The sequence below is a fragment of the Echinops telfairi genome, unplaced genomic scaffold (assembly GCF_000313985.2).
Source record: "Echinops telfairi isolate 266 unplaced genomic scaffold, ASM31398v2 ScPeMD7_443;HRSCAF=831, whole genome shotgun sequence".
Classification (NCBI taxonomy): Eukaryota; Metazoa; Chordata; class Mammalia; order Afrosoricida; family Tenrecidae; genus Echinops; species Echinops telfairi.
Genome location: NW_022104341.1, coordinates 70,597,296 through 70,616,742, shown reverse-complemented (window position 1 = coordinate 70,616,742; position 19,447 = coordinate 70,597,296). Strand labels below are relative to the sequence as shown.

At 50.0% G+C, this 19,447-nt stretch overlaps 1 protein-coding gene across 2 annotated transcripts in view; it reads right to left on the bottom strand.

The window, feature by feature from the left end:
- Positions 1-550: 550 nt before the first annotated feature.
- The window catches only part of PLPP3 (phospholipid phosphatase 3), an 88,935-nt gene continuing 70,038 nt past the window's right edge, over positions 551-19,447 (bottom strand). For both annotated transcript variants that reach the window (XM_045291949.1, XM_045291950.1), the window contains exons 5-6: positions 17,828-18,004; positions 551-1,596 (exon numbers count right to left, since the gene is read on the bottom strand). In XM_045291949.1, the coding sequence (XP_045147884.1) occupies positions 1,471-1,596; positions 17,828-18,004 (303 nt within the window). In that variant the 3' untranslated portion in view covers positions 551-1,470. The remainder of the gene's footprint in view (positions 1,597-17,827; positions 18,005-19,447) is intronic.

Sequence of the window (19,447 nt, the reverse complement as noted above, 5' to 3'; positions counted from 1 at the left end):
TTTAAGCAGCTAATAATGTAAATAACACAGGTCGAGACATGGTTTATCATAGTGGATATAGCTAAAATTGTTTCAGAAATAATATTTTACATAGTTAACTTTTAAGGTTTTATACATTATTTATATAATATTTATATATAAAAATCATAGCTTGCTATAGTTGAAATGAAAGGACGGATGTGCATGTGGTTATATTTAGCCCTTTGAAAGGTTTGCATCCAAGATCTGAAAGCATTTCCCCTCCCTCCCTTCCTCAGGTTCAGTAGAAGGAGTCCCCGCATGCTACCCAGAGTTCCCGTGTACTTGCTGGGAAGGATGAGGAAAGCTCTCTTCGCAGATTTCACCCACGTGTTCTGCCCAGCAGAACCTACCAAGAACTGCCCTAGAGATCAACCCCAAGACAATAGTGCTTTTACACAGCCCAGCAAGCACCGCCTGCGCAAGGACCCCAGCAGCTCCTTCAGCTCCCAGGGCAGCCTCACCAGGGGGAGCTCGGGGCCCCTCTGGCTCCTTCTGACAAACCACTGGTTTGCTTTCCCTCTGCCCACCCCCCCGCACTCCCCCACCTCCAGTATAGAAGGCCACTGTCCCTCAGAGGGCTGTGGGCCCCACCTTTGCTCATCTGCAGACCCTTGCAGGACAATCCAGCGGGCACACAGCAAGATTGGCAGGAAGGAGGCAGTCACCCAAGTCTAACCGTTCCTAAGAGTGTGCAAGCGTCCCAGTGCTGATGCCCAGGCAGAAGGCAAATGGAACGCCTTCTGAAATTGTGCTATTTGTGAAATTCACACGTCCACAAAGAGTCTCCTAATCACTAGCTAACGTGAGGGGCTGTGGTTACTGGCCTGTGGGCCGGGTAAGTGATAAGGTCTCGGGGCGGGGAATTTGGAGTCGGGATAATTCCATCGAGCAAGCAAGCTCTTTCCTTTTATCTTAAAAACAAACAAAGCCCCCCAAGAAACGAACTTCTTGAACCAAAGTCACAGTAAAGAAAAAGTGGGGTGGGCAGAGAGACAGGAGGGGGCACTCCCCTCCCTCCCCGCTCAATGGCTATTTTCTTGGGTCAGTGCTATCTCTGGCTTTCCTCCCCGGCCTGGGGCTCCTTGGGCCACATAGGTGACCCCCAGACAAGACTTGAACCCTCGTAGTGTCTGTTCCAGAACAAGCCGTGTTCACTAGAACATGAACACGTGAGCCAACGGCACATCCAGATTCCGGCACTTGGTGTTAGTTCGCTGTTGGTTCCACACAGGTGAGCAACTACCTATTTGGGAAGGCCACAAAGTAAGACTTTGTTTCTTTCTTTCTTTCTTTTTAAAATCAGTCAGGCAAAAAAAGAAAAAGAAGAAGAAGAAGAAGAGTTTTTGTGTTTTTGTTTTTCTCCCTACATTCTACTGTCTGATGAGATTGGAGAGCAGCAGAGGCTGTCAGCAGTCACGTTACAGAAACAGCTGGAGAGGCGGGCGGCTCCTACACCATGTTGTGGTGATTGTTCCTGTCAATGATGTCCACCGGCGAGAGGATCTCCTTCCTGATGGCGGGGGATGGCAGTGACAGGGGCGTCTTGCTCTTGAAGAGGTCAGACACGAAGAAAACCTAGGGGTGCAAATCAGAGGTCCAGATCAGTAAGGGGCACCGGGGGACTGGACACATGCAAAGACAAAGAGACCGTCACAGGAGCCCAAGCTCCCAAAACGGAGGGACTCCAGATGACAGATCTACCAATTGAGAAGGGCGGCAAGGAGCATGCAGCCCAAAGTTTATTGCACAGATGGGGACACCGAGGACAGAGAAAGGTGGGCACATGACCCAGGTTGCACAGCAGCTGTGAGACTAGAACCCGACTCCCAGTCCACCGTTCCATAGCGGCTACCCCTACATCCTTATTTCTCAAAGCAAATGAATAGCAAAGAAACAGAAGTTTTTAGTCACCATTTTTTTTAAAATCGTTTTATTAGGGGCTCATACGACTCTTATCACAATCCATACATACATCAATTGTGTAAAGCACATTGGTACATTCATTGACCTCATCATTCTCAAAACATTTGCTCTCCACTTAAGCCCCCGGCATCAGGTCCTCTTTTTTTCCCCTCCCTCATGAGCCCTTGATAATTTATAAGTTATTATTTTGTCATATCTTGTCCTGTCCGACGTCTCCCTTTTCTGTTGTCTGTCCCCCAGGGAGGAGGTCACATGTAGATCCTTGTAATCGGTTCCCCCTTTCCAACCCACTCTCCCTCTACACTCCCAGTATTGACACTCACACCACTGGTCCTGAAGGGATCATCCACCCTGGATTCCCTGTGTTTCCAGTTCCTATCTGTAGCAGTGTACATCCTCTGGTCTAGCCAGACTTGCAAGGCAGAATTCGGATTATGATAGTGTGATAGTGGGGGGCGGAGGAAGCCTTTAGGAACTAGAGGAAAGTTGTATTTTTCATCGTTGCTACATCGCACCCCGTCTGGCTCGTCTCCTCCCCAAGACCCCTCTGCAAGGGGCTCTCCAGTGGCCTACAAATGGGCTTTGGGTCTCCACTCCGCACCCCCACCCCTCATTCTCTATGGTAATCATTTATCCATTTTCTCTTTCCTCATTAAGGAACCGAGAGTATAAACACCCCCACCCCACCCCACCAAAAAAAACATTAGCCAGTGTGAATTCATATCAGTAGGAGTTAGAATAAGGAAGAGGTAGTGGCCACTTTTCACTGAAAATCCCATGATATCATCACTTTGGATGGGGGTCAAGATGCCAGGGTCCGCTTGCTGAAGGAGTCAGCAACTATGGTTCCTTCTGCAGCCCTTCCTCCTCCTGGGCATGTGACCTCATGAACTCTTTTAAAAAATCATTAAGAAACATTTATTGAACTCCCACTTGCAAAGACATAAGGATGCCTCAGGCTTAGATGGTGTTCAATGGCTGTCTGATGAAAGATCGAGGACTTAGAGAGTTGCTGAAGGAAGATGCATGCGTTGTTACTGGATGGCAAAACAAACACACCTCCTTCTCACCTGTCAACCGTCTCATTATCTGACACTGCACATTTACAAGGGTAGTTAAAAAAAATCTGTTATCCAACTATTTCTCTCATGAGTAGTGTGCATCTCGCAGTAGCAAAGGAGAAGCGAGAGGTGAGCCTAACGCTGGCTGTGATCCTTACGGTCATGTGTTGCCTCATGCATCGACTGGGCCACGCTTCTCAGTGGTTTGGCAGTTATGGGGTGATGTAATTTGGCAGTTGAGTGATAATGCCAGCCTCCTCCTTTTTGTCATCTGATGTGCTCATCCTCCAGTTTGGCGTCATGCTGGTTTTTCCATAAGGGAGCCAGGCTTTGGAACCTAACCATGCGACGTGAGAAATTATCAACGGGGATTTCTATTAAGTAAACACACACATGGCTGGATTCCAAAGTAGGGGATGCAAAGGACTTTCAAAGTTCACTTTTGGAGGTGTAGAGTCCTTGTAAGGTGCTCTCTAAGGTTCACGCTGCTATTGCCGAGGGCCACCAACGTAACTGCGACCCTACAGGCCCGAGAAGGAGGCCTCCGAGGGCTTCGTGGGCTGTCCAGCTTTCCAGGACCACATCACCAGCTCCTTCCCTCAGACTCCCTGGTGGGCTCAAACCACCAATGTTTTGTTTCGCAGTCAAGTACTTCACCTCTGTCCACCGAGGCGCCACCCTGGTCACAGGAGAGGTGGGCAAATGAAGTCCTTCGTAAGACATCATGAAAATCAAAGCTTCAACAGCTCAGGACTGACACACGCAGTCGAGGTGTGGATGATCTGTTCGATCAGTTCCCACAGTGTCCCTACATAGTAGCAAAGCAATGAACAGAAGGCCACCAAAGCCTAGCCAAGGACCTGCTCAGCGGGGTTGCCCAAGAAGAGGGGCCTGGGAGGTTGGAGGGCAAATGAAGGCAAACTCGTCACTGGAAAACCCTTTGTATCTTTAGAAGTTTGTACCCAACCTATCTATTACCTATTCAAACTGCTTAATGGTTTTGTGGGTGGAGGGAAAGTAAAGAAAAGAAAGGTGGTTTACATGCTTCTCTGAGGAAGTAAAATATTAGCCTTCTACTGCAAAGTAACCTTTTGTTTAAGTTCACGTTAAAGCTCGGTCCCAGGGAACGCACCATTTCACCAGGGAAAAACTAAGCAGTTTGTCCCTTTCTTTTTGGAGGAGGCATGAACAGTGAGAATTTCGGTGTAGAAAGGTGAGTCTTCCAGTAAGAAAAGATTGTGCCCATCTCCCCAGGCAGGAGGTGCCAGGCACTCTTCACAAGTAGCTAGAAGGGTGGTCACATACCCTCACTGTACAAATAATAACAATAAGGTGCTCAGAGTTCAATGTGAGGATCGTGAAGCTTTTCAGCTCTTCTCCGGCCCCACTTCCCTCTCCAGCGCTCCCTTCCACTCTCTACTTGCTACTGCCCTAATCCGATGTCATCACTCAGCAGGAGGAAAGAGAGGGTCTCTGTTACTACCTGTACATTGTCCCCGACGCCCGGCCCCCTTCTTCATTTTTGTCTCCGAGAAAAGGTTTCAATCCTGGAGCTCACCTCCACATATCCCAGCCTGATAGCACGTTCCATCAGAGACATGAGAGATACATCTTCAGGCTGCTCCCTCTGCTGAGGCCAGGGGTTCTCACGCCCACAAACACCTCCTTCTTCAAGATCTTTACAACCTCACTGTACTGGCTTCGCTCCCAATTTAGCTTTCTGAGTTCACATCCACCGTATATTAGGGTTTCATCTTCCCAATGGCAAGATATTAATATGAAGAGTAAAGGCAATCATGTACTTAAGAAAGCCTAAAACAGGGTGTGGTCCACAGGCCAGCGAAAGGTATTCCTGTCTCTAATACTCCGCATCCCAGAGTGAGCCTACTCACCAAAGCAGTGCCTGTCAATCTTTCTTCCCAGAGAAGCTTCTTAAAGGGCCAGTCCTAGCCCCGATCATCTCTCGGATCACAAACAACATTGGACGTTGGGCTCTAGCCACAACAGGGGCTCCATAAATGTTTGCTCTTTAATTTCCAAACTACTGGGAAGCAAGTAGTTGCCTCCTGCCTTGGACATTCTGGGCACAGAGGACCCCTGCGGACTTCAAGGGGAGCCACATGCTCCAACGCCACATGCACTCAGCCCTGCAGGAAGAGTCTAGTTTTTAATGGGTTCTACTTACTTTTTAATTGAGATTTTTCCCATTATTCTTGTTAGTTTTTAAAAAATATTTTTATACATGAAATCTAGCATAGGCAAATCTATAGAGCTAGTAACTGGATTCATGGTTCCTTGTGGGTATGGCAGGGGAGATGGGGAGGTGGTGGAATGCAGAGCTAATAATGATGCGTAGGAGAATGATATAAATGGTCTAAAACTGATTGCAGTGACGAGTGTACAAATCTGCTTGATACGATTGAACTATTAAATCTTATATGTGAATATATGCCAATAAACTGTTGAAATAAAATAAAATGAAATTAGGAAAGGTGTTAAAAAAGAAAGAAATGCTGAGTCCAGTCCAGTAGAATCCCCCTTTAAGCAGTATTTTGTTTTTTCAGTATAGCTTGAGGTTACATGAACACTTCACTAATACGATCCTGCCTGACTCAACAGGGCTCAGTTTTCCCAATGCTGAAGCAGCAGAACTAGAAAAAGCGAAAACTTCTTAGCTTAGAGCAATTCCATTTCCTGCCAAAGATGGTCTCCACCCAGCAAGAAAACCCAGAGGCCCAGGCGGGGAAGGGTCCACACACATTAAGTAGTTCTCTTAGATCGCAGACATAAACCCGCTCCCAGGCCACAGTCAGGCTCCACACATCTCCTCTGCTGCTTGGACGAACACGTTAGGCAGTAAACACAGACTCGGAAAACGAGAAATCTACTACTCCCAGTGCCAAGATGTGTTCTAAGTTACACAGTCCAGAGCATTTGCCTTCAATTCAGTGTCTCTGATCCTTTGCATTGTATGATTTACTTTTTGGAGAAATGAATGAATGCAACCAGTAAAGAGCTATGGAATACCTGCTCTGTGCCGAGCCCTGAGAATAAAATATATTTCAGACAGAGACCTCTGCCCTCCAGGAGCTCACAGCCCTGGGAGGGATGGAACCTGGTACACAGGCACCAATAATAGAATGCTTTAGGGAATGCAATACAAGGAAGCTGGGGCCTTAAAGAACCCCCGAGAAAGGAGCTTTGGTGGTGTACCGGCTATGCGTCGGGCTGCGACCCACAAGAACCATTGAAAAGGTAGCATCTCACCCTAACTGAAGGAAGAGCCGTAGGAGGCTTTCCCACAAAGGAGGTATACTTGAGCTTAGCTTCGAAGGCTACGGAGTTAGCCAGGTGGTGATGGCCAGGAATGTGGCTGGAGGCACAGAAAGCAGCGAGTACACAAGCACAGGACTGAGCAAGCGCAGCGCGCGCGGGGACCGTGAGCAGCTCTGCACAGTTCCGTGAGGCTGGGATGGCCAGGGCCAGACTTAGCCTTCTGTGACACAGGTAAGACGTTCAGACCTTATCTGCTTGGCTCGAGGAGCCATTGTCAAGGCTGAAGCAGGGAAGTGTATCTTCTTGGAAACAGGTACATTAGCTCAGGACAGGAGAACGGGGATGCTGTTGTTACTAAGTGCTACCCGGCTGATCCCGACGCTTGACAACCACCAGTATGATGAGCAGAACGGCCGCCGTTGGGTTTTCTAGGCTATCTCCTTAAGGGGAGGAGCCCGCGTGACACGGTGGTCAAGCTCCCAGCTGCGACCCACCATGGTGGTATTGAGGGAGACAGTCTGCTTTCGTAAATATTCGCACCGTGGAAACCCTATGGGGGGGCTTCGACTATGTTCCAGAGGCTCGCTCTGAGTCAAGAGCAACCAAATCACAATGTACCTGCTTTTTTTAGATGGGTTTGATCGTTATAGGAGCAACTCGCTGCCAGGTCTTTCTTCCACCGTTTCAAACCACCAGTCTTTCAGTGAGCAGCCAAGCGCTTAACTGCTGTGTCACTAGGGCTCCTTTGGGAACAGAGAGGAGGTGGGAAAGGGTGCAGCTATCCGGAAGGCAGTGAGAGGAGCAGGCCGCGCTGACAGAGCCTGGGGAGAGGAGGAGTCCTGAACTACAGGAGACAATGGAGAAGAGATGGATTTTGAGATGTGGGTAGAATAGCGATGGAGATGTTGTGCGTGTGTGTGGGCAGGAGCGTGGCGAGAGGGAATCATTTTCTTTTTGATTCTGTGCTTAACTCTGGAGAGCTATGCGTTTGTTTAAGGAACGACAGGGGAAGACAGTAAGTCAGCTTTCCACTGCCTTCCAATATCTTGGGCTTCCCTTGATCATGTCTTGGGGGAGGGCTTCTGACCTCCTGAGGCAGCCTGGCAGGCTAGACTGTGGTCTGGTGGCTAGTGCCAGCTGATTTCCCTCAAACACTCTAGCTGACGTTGCCTTCCTCTAAGAGCAAGATTACACACAACAAGCAAGGCAAGCTGGGGCAGAGAGAACCCCATTCATTCACTGGGAGCAATCGGCCTGATAAATGGTGACCATTATTCTTACTCCAGCACCATTGTTTTGCCATCTTTCGTTTTTTAATCCAACACACCCAGCAGTGGCAAAAGCTTTGCTCTTTGGGGTAGGGAAGACTTGTCTTTAAATCCAAATTTCACCATTTCCAGCAACAAACCGAAATGGGGGACACAATTGCTAGCTCAGAGGGTCACTCTAAGGACTGAGTACCTAAACCAATGGACAAAGGGCAGCAGTGCCCGATGCCTGGTGAGAGCTCGGTGAATGAAAGTCCGTTTCGCTGACTTGTGTGCACTCGGTACAAACTGCCCATGAGAATCACTCTACGCCCTGCCTCAACACTGAAAGGGAAGCAGAGAAAGAACAAAAAACACCAGGAGAAGGAAATGCACCCGGACTGGGAGCATGCCCAAGCGTCGAGAGCCTGTGTACATGAAAGCCAGGTGCTGATGGGCATTTCCCACAGGACACACAGAATCTACTGCAGACGTCCTATAATTTCTGGGGTTCCTCTGGGGGAAGGAATCAGCACAACCAAGAAGGAAGATGCTAGGCTCCTTGGAAAAGACACAGTCCAGCCCTGCTGGCGAGAAATCAAGCCTGGTTGGTAGCCAGGTTTCCGCTTCCCTTGCTGCAAACGGCAGAGTCAGCAAGTTCCGGGGCCATTCCATCCAGGGAAGATTACAATACCACACTGTCCTTCTAACTGCTTCTGGACTCCCAGAGCGTGTCAACTCCTGAGACTGTGAGTGAGCTCCTCGGAGACATGGATCGCACCCTTACGCATCACGGTTTTTATAAGCCCCCACTGAGCTTAGATGCTCGCACAGAGAAGCTAAGTAGGAAAGCAAGAGAATGACAAGATCTTAGAACCAGAAGGGACCTGAGAGATGGCCCGTTCTACTATTGCCCAAAGTGCTGTCCCCAAGCAACCTGCTTCGAAACCACCTTGGTGTCTCTTACAAGAGGGGATTCCTAGGCGCCACTCCTCACCCCCCCAATCTACTGGAAGCAGAGCTTGGTGTCTGCAATTCCGCAAACACTAGAGGTATTTGTTATGCAGATTAATGTTGACATAACCATGGGAGAGTTTATAGAGATAAACAGATGGGCTTAACTCCCCGATTGTGTGTCTGGGACAGGCCTTCATAACTTTATTTATCAACTGGGCATCATGTAACGCCCCTATCTTCCCTCCTTGGTGCCCATTCTGATCTTTTAATGGCCTTTCTCACAGCACTAGGCTATAGGCATCAGTGCCAAATACGTCACATGCTATGCCATGTTTCCCTATCAGACTGTGAGCTACTCAAGGGCATGAATTGTGCTGACGCATCACTAACCCAGAGCCCAGCAATCGCAGCCCACCTCGTTGGAGGACAGACGGAGCTGACCGCTCCTCTGTGCTTTCTTGGCCTTGTGACTTCTACGCTCCTCAGGGCAAACCATCGCCTGGTCCCAAGGGAAGATGGGGGAGAAAGCCGTGGACTCTGATTCACTCATGCTGCCCTGTAGCGTCAGAGCTGGCTAAAGAAAAGCCATTTTTTGGCAACCTTGCCTTTTGACTAAGTGGGAGTTACCTGATTATATCCATTACTTTTTGAACTCAATAAAGCGCTTCCACAGCTTTTGGCAATGGGAGTCTGTCAGCCGTCTGTGTCAAGGGATTTCCTGGTATAGCCGAAAGGGAATATAATACGTGGGAAAGGACGTCACCCTGGGAGTGAGGCAACAAGATCGAGCCCCCACATTGCTATTGCTGTGGTGCTCAGGCTGAGTGAGTCAGCCCCTCGTCCCGACTTGACTTCATAGGAAATGAAGCATTGTATAATTTGAGATGATGGACTTGCCCGGTGATGTGTGGACATATGTTATTTAAAAAACCTACCGAAAGGCTTACACGAACTACTGTATGTGGACACGCTTTGTACCTATCAAAAGGCTGTTAGAATCTCCACTTAGTTAGCATCACGCACGACCACCGTCGTTCCTGACAGTCCTACAAAATGAAGAAAGGAGAGGCTGATGCAACACACATGGGGAGGTTGCTAGCAGTTCTGAATAAGGGAAGAAAGCATGGTGGCACTGTGGGGAGGTGCTGGGCTACTAACCCCAAGGTGGGCAGTTCAATCCCATCAGGAACTCCATGGGTGAAAGACAAGGCCGTCTGCCCCTTGTTGGTTAGTCTTGGAAACCCTACATAGGCTTGACTTGAGGGCAGTGAGTTAGGGCTTGGCTTTGCCAACAAGCCTCACAAAATGGTCCACTCCTGGGCTGGCAAGAAGGAAGACTTCTGAAGGAGAGAGGACTCACAGGGCTGACAGATCCGACTATGGGGTGGGGGTGGGGGTGAGATGGCAAGCAGGGGGCGTCTCCATTCAGCAGAAGCCGGGGTCATGAATGCAGTCCTACATGTTGACAGGACTAAGGTTACCACTCCCAGAAACCCTATCATTTTGAAACAGAAAGAGAAAAAAGGGGAGGGGGGGCTACTATTTATTGAGGTTGCCTGTTTAACCTAACCTAACTGCCATCGAGTGGAGGCCGACTCACAGTGACCCGACAGGACAGGGCAGAACTGCCCCTGTGTGTTTCTGAAATGGTAACTCTTTGACGGGAGAAGAACGACTCGTCTGTCTTCCCCCATTTCCGTTCTTAGGGTCATAAAACACACCACGATCTCCATATCTTTGCTTCTTTACTCATGCTGCTCCGCGTGGAATGTCCTTGCATACCTTTTGTACCTTATTGTTAGTGTTCACCGATCTTTCAAGCACCGCCTTTCCAGTCCAATGCCCTTGAGCATGAATGAAGGTCTGTCTCCCTGGTGTCCCCGCTCTTCCCAGGAGAGACTCTCATCTCTGCTGTTGTGCCACTCAGTCTCTTGCTCTTGCTTGTTTACATGTTGGGTTCCCACTAGCTTAGTGTTTTTCAAACTACAGGTCACAAACGGCTAGCAAGTTTAAAGAAAATACCAAAATGTATGGGGGGAGCGGGGAGGGAGGGGAAAAATGAGGAGCTGATGCCAAGGGCTCAAGTAGAAAGCAAATGTCTTGAGAATGATGAGGGCAACAAATGTACAAATGTGCTTGACACAATGAATGGTTGTATGGATTGTGCTAAGAGTTGTACGAGCCCCCAATAAAATGATTTTAAAATTTTAAATATAAAAAAACACACCAAAATATATCAACATATGCATCATTTTGTGAAATACTTGTTACGGGTATGTGTGCATGCCTTTTCTGGCTTACAATGCAAAATGTCTGTCTTCTGATGTATGAACTATGGCCAAGTCACTGAAAGCCAATGCACTGAAAGCTCTTCAAGAATCCTGTACTTAGGTAGCTCCTGATCCTTAAAGCCAATCATAGTAATAAGCACATGACATACATTCAACGAATGGTGGCATGTACCAAGCCCTGTGCGACTTTTATTTCATTGAACCTCCAACCCCCCAATCATGTCAGGGACTGCCACTCCTACTTCACAGTGAACTGCCTGAGATGCCTACCTGGCAAGTGGCAGGAACCCAGTTTCCTTTCTGAATCTCTGTCTCACCACCTGCCTCCTCCTTCTATGTGGAGACCGGGGGCGGGAGAAGTCCCCTGCAAACTGGAGCGTGCTGCAGAGATGATGCCACCGTCCGCTGGGCGCCACAGCTGACCTTGGCCTTCCCTTCCTTCTCATTCCCCATCTGGATGTGCATGCAGATGCCCACCTGAGCCTAGGAGCCTGGAGGGCAGGCTCAGTCTCAGAGCTGGGGAGAGTTGAGAGCGCACGCCGCTCATTCTCCGGTGCAGCAATGGTAGATGAGGGGGCTTCCGAAGTTTTGTAGAAAATGGGATGAAAAGACAATGGGATTTTCCTGGAAATGTTTTGAGGCCCCCCCCTGTAAGCTCGGTGGCAAAGACGGGAGTCTCCCTTGCTCAAGGTAAAGGAAACATTCCAAATTCCAGGTCCAAACCAAGCCTGTTGGGAGCTTATCGTTTTAGCCCTTTCCTGGTGGGATAGGACAGAAATCAAGACACTGGAACTTGGTTCCTATAATTCCACCTGTTGGATGTGTGTCCTTGCGCATGTCATACTTTCTCTGCCTTGGTTTCCTCCCGGGGAGGGGCGGTGGGCACCACAGGACACTTCTTCACTCTCATGCCGTTGCTCTGGTCTCGGGGTCCCCTCCGAGGGTCCCCGACAAGAATACCCTCGCCCTTCCCTACATCCTGGAGCGAGGCCAGCGCACACAGAAGAGCGGCCGCTCGCTGCGGCACGCCCCGGGAAGAGGAAAACCAGGAAGGTGTGTTTACGAAATTCACCAGCAGCTGCTTCCTTTGCCGAGCCCACAGCCATGGCGGCCTGGCCCTGGCCTGACCCCTCTCAGGGCCCCATAATTTGCCATCTGTTAGAGGGGTCAGGGAGGAGGCGACCAGCTATGCAAGTTGTCACCAGACAGGAAATGAACTGATGTCTGTCCCTTCATCTGAGTCCCTGAATTAGTCCAGCGGGTGGGTATGTGACGGCAGACATCTCGTCTTTGGTCGGGTGACTGTATGCTGGCGGGAGGGAGACTAGAAGGGGCAGGATCTACCTGTGCTGGCGCCTGTCTCTGCGGCTCTGAGGGTTTCTGAGAGAGGAAGAGAACAAAGCAATGAGAATGTCTCTGGGTATGCCTGTCCATTCACCTCTACCTGAGCTGGGCTCAGCAATGTACTGGGTGTGCATGTGTTCCTACGCACCTGGGTGAAAGTGCATGCGCCGGCCTCTCTGACCCCAAGCGTTGGTACCTCTGTGTTCCCTTGTCTTCCCTCTCTGGACAGGGCTCGACCAGTGAGCAATGAGGAAGGAAATCAGACCCACTCCAGTTGGCCTGAATGTTTTGTCAGGACAAGCCTGCTGGCTGTGACAGGCCCGCCTCTCAGCAAAGCGAGGTAATAGTTCTTGGCTGTCACACAACCTGTTGCACAAGGCTCTGCGGTGTCTGAACCAACATCCTAGGGTCAGGTGCTGTTCCCACTGGGGTATGGCCCAGCCTCCAAGTAAGGGCATCTTCACTGGCATTGCAGGGAGGCAGCCCATTGAGGAGCTAGCCCCCTGCTCAGTTACTGCAAAGTCAGCGGGGCCTCAGCAGAATCTCCAAGATCAAGTCACAGAAGAGGAAATTGGGGAGGCAGGGGGAGACTGTCTTGCCTGAGGTCACAAGCGAATTCATCATTCAGTCCTTAAGCAACGCTTATCAGGCACCTATTGTCTGTCAGCTGATGTGCTAGGCGCTGGCAATGACTAACCAGAAGGTTAAGCCATGGATTATACCATTTAAGCACCCAGAATCTAGACACAGGAGCATGCAGTTGTGAAAAGAACAGCAGCTGTGGCGAGGCAAAGTGCAAAGGACCATGGGAATGCTGGAGGGAAGTTAGGCAACTCTGGGTTCAGGGACTGTCGTCTCCACCCTCCACCAGTCTCGACCCCTCCCATCAATGTCTACATCCTAATCTCTGGAAGCTGTGAATAGGTCACTTCATATACCACAAGGGATTTTACCAAGGTAATTAAATTACAGATCATGAAATGGGGGAGATTAAGTTGGATTATCTGGGGAGGTCTAATGTAACCGCAAGGGTCTTTAGAACAGCCAGGGAGGAGGGTCAGAGTCACAGAAGGAGATGTGAGGAAAGAAGCAGGGGGAGATTTAAAGATGATCCCCTGCTGGGAAGAAGGAAGGGGCCGGCCATGCGCCATGGAGTGTAGATGGTCTCTTCCCGGTAGTTGTCGTAGGGTTGGTTGACTAAAGGTAACTCCACATGTGCAGAGGAGGTCTGGCCCATGGGGTTTTCAAGATTGTGATCTTGCAGATGTAGATCACAGCAGGCCAGGCTTTCCAGGCTGCTCAGGGTGGGTTGTGCCACCCAGGGACTCCAAGATGATCTTTAGGAGCTAGAAAAGGCAAGGGTTCTGCCTGACAATCTGCAGAAGGGACATGGCTACATCAACACCTGTACTGCAGTCCATGGGGATGAGACCCACTTCAGACTCCTGTCCCTCCAGAACTGCAAGAAAATAAATCTGTGTAGCCAAAGGACATGAATCCCAGTTTCATCAGAGATGAGATGACGTGGGAGCTACACTCTGTAAAATGGGCCAGCAGAGAAGGGGAACACTTTGCATGACAAAGAGCTCAAGTGCACCACACCACTGAGTCAATGCCAACTCAGCTGGACCCCAAAGGACCTAACAGAACCACCCTGGTGGGTTGCCAAGATGACAGCTATTCATCACAGAAAGACTCAGACTGCTGTGAACACATCACGAAGCTTGGTTTGCCTGGAGGGGAGGGGCTTACAGGAAGCTTGGTCTTAGAGACCTTGGTGTCTGTTGCGCTGCTTGGGGTCAACTGGCTTCTCTACCTTCTCTCTGTGTAACCTTCTTCACCTGTTTCCTCATTAATGAAACGAAGACCGTATACACAGGAGCTTGACACAGGGTGTGCAGAGGACTCCAGAAGATGGCCTGTGCTCACAGTGAGCTAACGTCATGGTGGGCCCACCATGAGACCTCCATCGATACTGCCGCTGCTCTTGGTGAGAGGTGCCATCAGGGGCACTCCGACTCATAGCCACACAACACAGTGGAACTCCGCCCAGTCTGGCGCCTTCCTCACAACTGTCCTCTTGTCTGAGCCCCTTGCTGCAGCCACTGCGTCAACCCAGCTAGCCGAGGGCCTTCCCCATTTTTGCTGCCCTCTACTTCACCAGGCCCGATGTCCTTCTCAAGGGACTGGTCTCTCCTGACAACACGACCACAAGACGTGAGGTGAAGTCTTACCATTCCGGCTGTACTTCTTTCAACACACAGTTGTTTGCTCTGTTGGTAATCCATGGACACCGTAGTTCAAATACATTAATATTTCTTCAGTCTTCCTATCCAATATCCAAATGTCTTTTGGGTATGAGGCAATTGAAAACACCATGGCTTGGATCGGGCGCACCTTAGCCCTCAAAGTAACTTTCTTTTTAAGAGGCCTTGTACAGCAGATTTACCCAATGCAAGGTCTCCTTTGACTGTTGCTTCCATGAGCATTAATTGTGGATGTGACCAAGACAAAAGCCTTGACAGCTCCAATCTTTTCTCATTTTTTTCTCAATAGTGGTCCAATTGTAAAGATCTTGGTCTTTACACTGAGTTGTAATCCATACCGAAGGCTGCAATCCTTGAAGTCCTCCTCCCTTTCAGCAAGCAAGCTTGTGTCACCTGTATATCACAGGCTATTAATAAACTCCCTCTGATCCTGATGATGGATTCTTCTTCATATAATCTAGCTTCTCTGATGATTTGCTTAGCACGTAGACTGAGCAAATATGGTGAGAGGCTACAGCCCTGACCCACACAATGTTCATTTCTCTGCAATTGCCCCTTGGTTCCCCAGTTCTCCTCACGGAGAGCTTAGCTACTGTCTTCCTCACAGTCCAAACCAGAACCACTGGATCCTGGATATGATGATGGGAAAGGACCCATGGCCTTCTTTCCCCCACTCAGAGCATTCCCAGGCTCTTCCATGGAGCAAGCCACGGCTTCCAGATACTTCCTCACCCTGGCCTTCTGGGACAGCTTCAATCACATGGGTGGGTCAGTGCTGGGAGGCAAAGCCAGTCACGACTACGGACTCTGTGTGCTGGGCTCAGGGTTCGGCATGAGGAAAAGCGATGCCTAGGAGAGAGCCCATGTCTTCGCATGTTCACAGCCGGCAAGACAGGGAAAGGTCTTTATCACAGCATGCACCCCAAAGGAATGAGTCTCAGCTCAAAGGGGTGCGGAGAACTCTGGGACACCCTGGAGTTGTACTTTAAGCAGCTGCCTGTGCTACCTACACCTTGCCTTACCTGAGCTGGCCTTCAGCTCCACCGACTTCCCTCTTGGCAATGTATACGGGGCAAAGCTTGGGAACAGTTGTCCGCTAGCTCTTTGACCCGGGATGACTTGAGTAATCTCTTTGAGCCTCTGCGGCCTCTTCTGTAACATGGCTCAAGTCAAGTGACTAAAAGGAGTCACTGGTAAAAGATCTAAAACAATGCCAGCAGTCAGCACTTACCCCACTGCTACTAAGTCTACTCTAACCCCTAGTGACCCCATAGAGCAGAGGAGAACTGTCCCATAGGGTTTCCGAGGCTATAAATCTTCCCGGAAGCAGACTGTCACATCTTTTACCCAAAGAACAACCAGTGGGTTTGAACTGCAGACCTTTTAGTTACATAGCCCAATGCTTATTCCACTGTGCCACCAGAGATCCTTAGCAGGCAGTAGGTGCTTTACAAAGGCTAGACCTGAAATCCTGTCCTGTGCTATGGTTGGCCAGAGTCTTAGGAACAAAGCCTTAGCCCTCCCAGATACTTTGTCCACTTGCACCTGGACAGGGCTAGAGGATATGAAAGCGAGGGAGGCGAGGCTCTCCCACTGCGGAATTTTTCATAGGGCTGCAGGAGGCTTCAATTAGGGCTGTGGTGCCAAGAAGGACAAATAAGTCCAAGGGCCATCCTCCTGCTGAGAGCAAAGCTCCCAGAGAGCACAGTCAGCAAAGGGTTACCCTTTGCTGCAAGCTCCCCTCCCCAACTGTCACATTGAGTTAAAGGACCAGGCACTGGGAACAAGCTGCTCAGTGACAGCTGCTCTCATTAACGGTTTGCTCTCCCAAGTTTTTTCTTATCTGGCCTTGTCTTTAAAGAAAAAGACAGAAAGAAATAACAAAAGCTATCCACACAGCCAGCCCCTTAGGCTGGGATTTCCATGCCAAGGCTAGCAAGCAGTTCAATGCTGCTACTTCTACAGTGCCCATTCAGATCACTCCAACGCTTTCTTCTGGATCATGGGACACTGTATCAGCACTGCCTGCTGCTTGTAGGAGCACGCTGTACATGTTCCCACCACGGCCTGATGTGCAGCCTCATCACATGCCCCCTGCTATTTGCCTGGCTGTGCAAGCAGCCAGACTAGGCTTTGCCTGAGCGCAAGGACCGTGTGCCTGGTGCATCCCCATATCTCTCCGAGAATGTTCCTTAGAGCGTTCTCTAGAAAGATTTGATTAACTCATTGATTCCAGGTTTTTCTTTATTAAGCAAGCATTTACTTACCCTGAGCTAGGATCCCTGAGAGGCCTCAGGAAGACAGAGAACACCAGAGATGGCCCCAGCTCCCCAGAAACTTGAGAGTTGAAAGGAAGACCCATGCAAACAATCACACTAGAGAATGAACAGGGCTAAGACACAGGAAGAGGGGGGACAGGCCGCTATAGGGAGACCTGGGCTGCAGCCGCCAACCTCAGAAACCAGGACAGTAAACATATCTTCCTGATATGGTTGAGCTATTGAAGTGTATGATAAGAGGATGCAGTGTCAACAAAACTGTTTAAAAAAGAAATCTGGACAAGGCCAGGAGCTCGTTGAGAGCCCCCTGTTGTTTGTGATCCTTACTACGAAGGAGCAAGAATTAGACTCGTAGCCACGCAACAGGCAGGTGTGGTGCTGTAACATCTAACCATTGCTGTATTCTGAGATCCCTCCAGGGCGGAGCGTCTTGGAACAGGGCCCCAGGCTGGCCAATATCAGAGGGCATGTTCAGCTATGTATGCGGAATAAAGGTCCTCAAAAGTGGTGGGAAGCCGGGAAAGCAGAGAGGACTGGGGACATGGACACTCTGAGCGGAGGGACGACTTGCCTTGCTCTCTCAAGAAGTCCAGGATAAAATAAGTGAAGAGTGTAGTCCAGCCAGTTGGAGCGCATACCACCGACTGCAGCCTGTCTTAAGTCCAGTCTCTGTGACCTGCTGAGCGGGGGCCCGGCGTCTCCAGCAAGTTTAGGGTCTGTTCAAGCTCCCCACAAGGGCCAGAGGGAAAGGGCCGAGTTTTGCAAGAAGCCGAGTGCGAAGTTCTACTCAATAGTATGAATCTGCACGTGAGCACCAGATGAGTCAGGAGCCCCGGGGCTGGGCAGTGAGCGTACCCTGTGATGTGGGCAAGCCTCTTCCCCTCCCTCCCCCTGTATTTCCTCATCTACAAAGCGGGGCAGTTGGACAAGATCTAAGATCCTTCCAATTCCAATACCCTGTGCGTCTGTGAACCAGCTATGGCGGTGGAGAAGAGGATTTGCAGATCCTGCAAAGTTGCAGGAACGTTTCCACTCCTTTTACTAAAGAGACCTACAGGGAAGAAGACTGAGTGCTTTCGGGCTTTGGTCGCGGAACTGGAAACATTCAACAAGCCAGCAGCCTAGGGCTGAGCTACAGCCTGAAGACAAGACGCGACTTACTATGCAGCAGGCCACCAAGGCTCCTTGGGCAAATCCTGCCAGGACATCACTGGGATGGTGCTTGTGGTCGGAGACGCGGGACAGTCCCGTGTAGAAGGCCATCATGATGAGGGTGAACTGCAGGAGGGGCCGGAGCAGGCGGGCACCTCGCCAAGTGAAGCGGGCCTGCAGGTAGAGCTGGAGAGGAGAGAGAAAGAGCAGACACTAAATTCACCTGCACGGTAACGCCAGCCAGGGCCTGGTCCGTCAGCGCACGTCTGCTGAAGGATGCTGTCAGGACCTCGGGGGTGTCCTGCAGAAGGAGCATTAGACTTGGACATGACCTCAAGACAGTGGTTTCAAGCCTGAGCTTCAGTTCCTTTATGAAAACAGATTTAAAAAAAATAGAGCTTGCCTCCTGGGGAGGGTCAAGCAAGCAGTACGGATGCATAGCCTCACCGGTACCTTGTGGCATTTTCAACTCCTGGGGGCTGCACACGAGCTGGTGCAGAACTGCACGCCCCAAGGTTCCCAATGGCTGATACAGTGGCAGTATTACTGCCAGGCTTTTCTTCGCAGGCCCCTCGCAGTGGATTTGAACCTTTAGGGATTTCACTTGGGACCTAGTAAGCATTTTTAAGTATATTACAGTTTCTTGGCGGGGGCGCTTTTCAAAAACAGTAAATGTAGTCGGAAAACGTTTTTCTCTCTTTTTTTGCAAATGATGGCAACTCCGTTTGCCCCGTGCCCCTGCTGTGCTCACCCCTGCGGACGACGAGTGTACAATCTCCACACCACCTGCCTCGCGGAGCTGCCGTGGAATCCCAACCCACGATGCAAGCATGCAGGCGGTTAGCACCGTGCTCAGAAAGGGATGGGACTGCTACTTCACCACGACCCAGCTATGGTCCTGAATGAGAATTTAAGGAAACCCATACACGCACAGGGCGATGCCAAAGAGCTTTCAAATAAAATTAATAGACACTGAACTGGGTGGGGTAGAAGGTTAACCTGACGAGAAAATGGAGAAGGGTGGGGAATCAACAACCAAACACCCCTGGCTGAAGCAAAGAAGTTGCAGTGACGTCAGCTGGGCATTGTCCCATTGGCGTTATCTTGCTGCAGTTTCCGTTCTAACCTCTGGGCACAACCTACTTCCCAGGTTCCTGTGGGAACTAGAGTAATGAGGAGGAAGAGGCAAGTGGACAGGGGAACTTCCGACGCCAAATCAAAGTGCCTGCAGAAGCCAGGCGAAAGGGGAACAGAGCATGGGGAGGGGTCAGATGGCCTAAAGATAGACCTGGGTCAGTGGCAACGGGATGGTTTTGCCCTTCCTGAGACAAATGGAGCCCCGCTTCCTTTGGGTGGCCAGGCCTGGGGGGGAAAGAGTGGAAGATCCCACAGACATGCAGTCTTGGCAGTGTAGGCTGAGCCTATTGAACTGGATCGGAAACTCTTTGGGAAGCGATTTCAAAAACGTCAGACAACTTTATAATCACTTTGCAGTGATAGGAAAATCTAACTGTGACTCATGGGAAAAGGAGGGAGGGGATGGCTCGATGGCGTGAGTCTTGTTGGCTGTTATGTGAGTGATAACCAATCAGCACTCTTCTCAGATGCAGACAGAACTACAGTGAACCC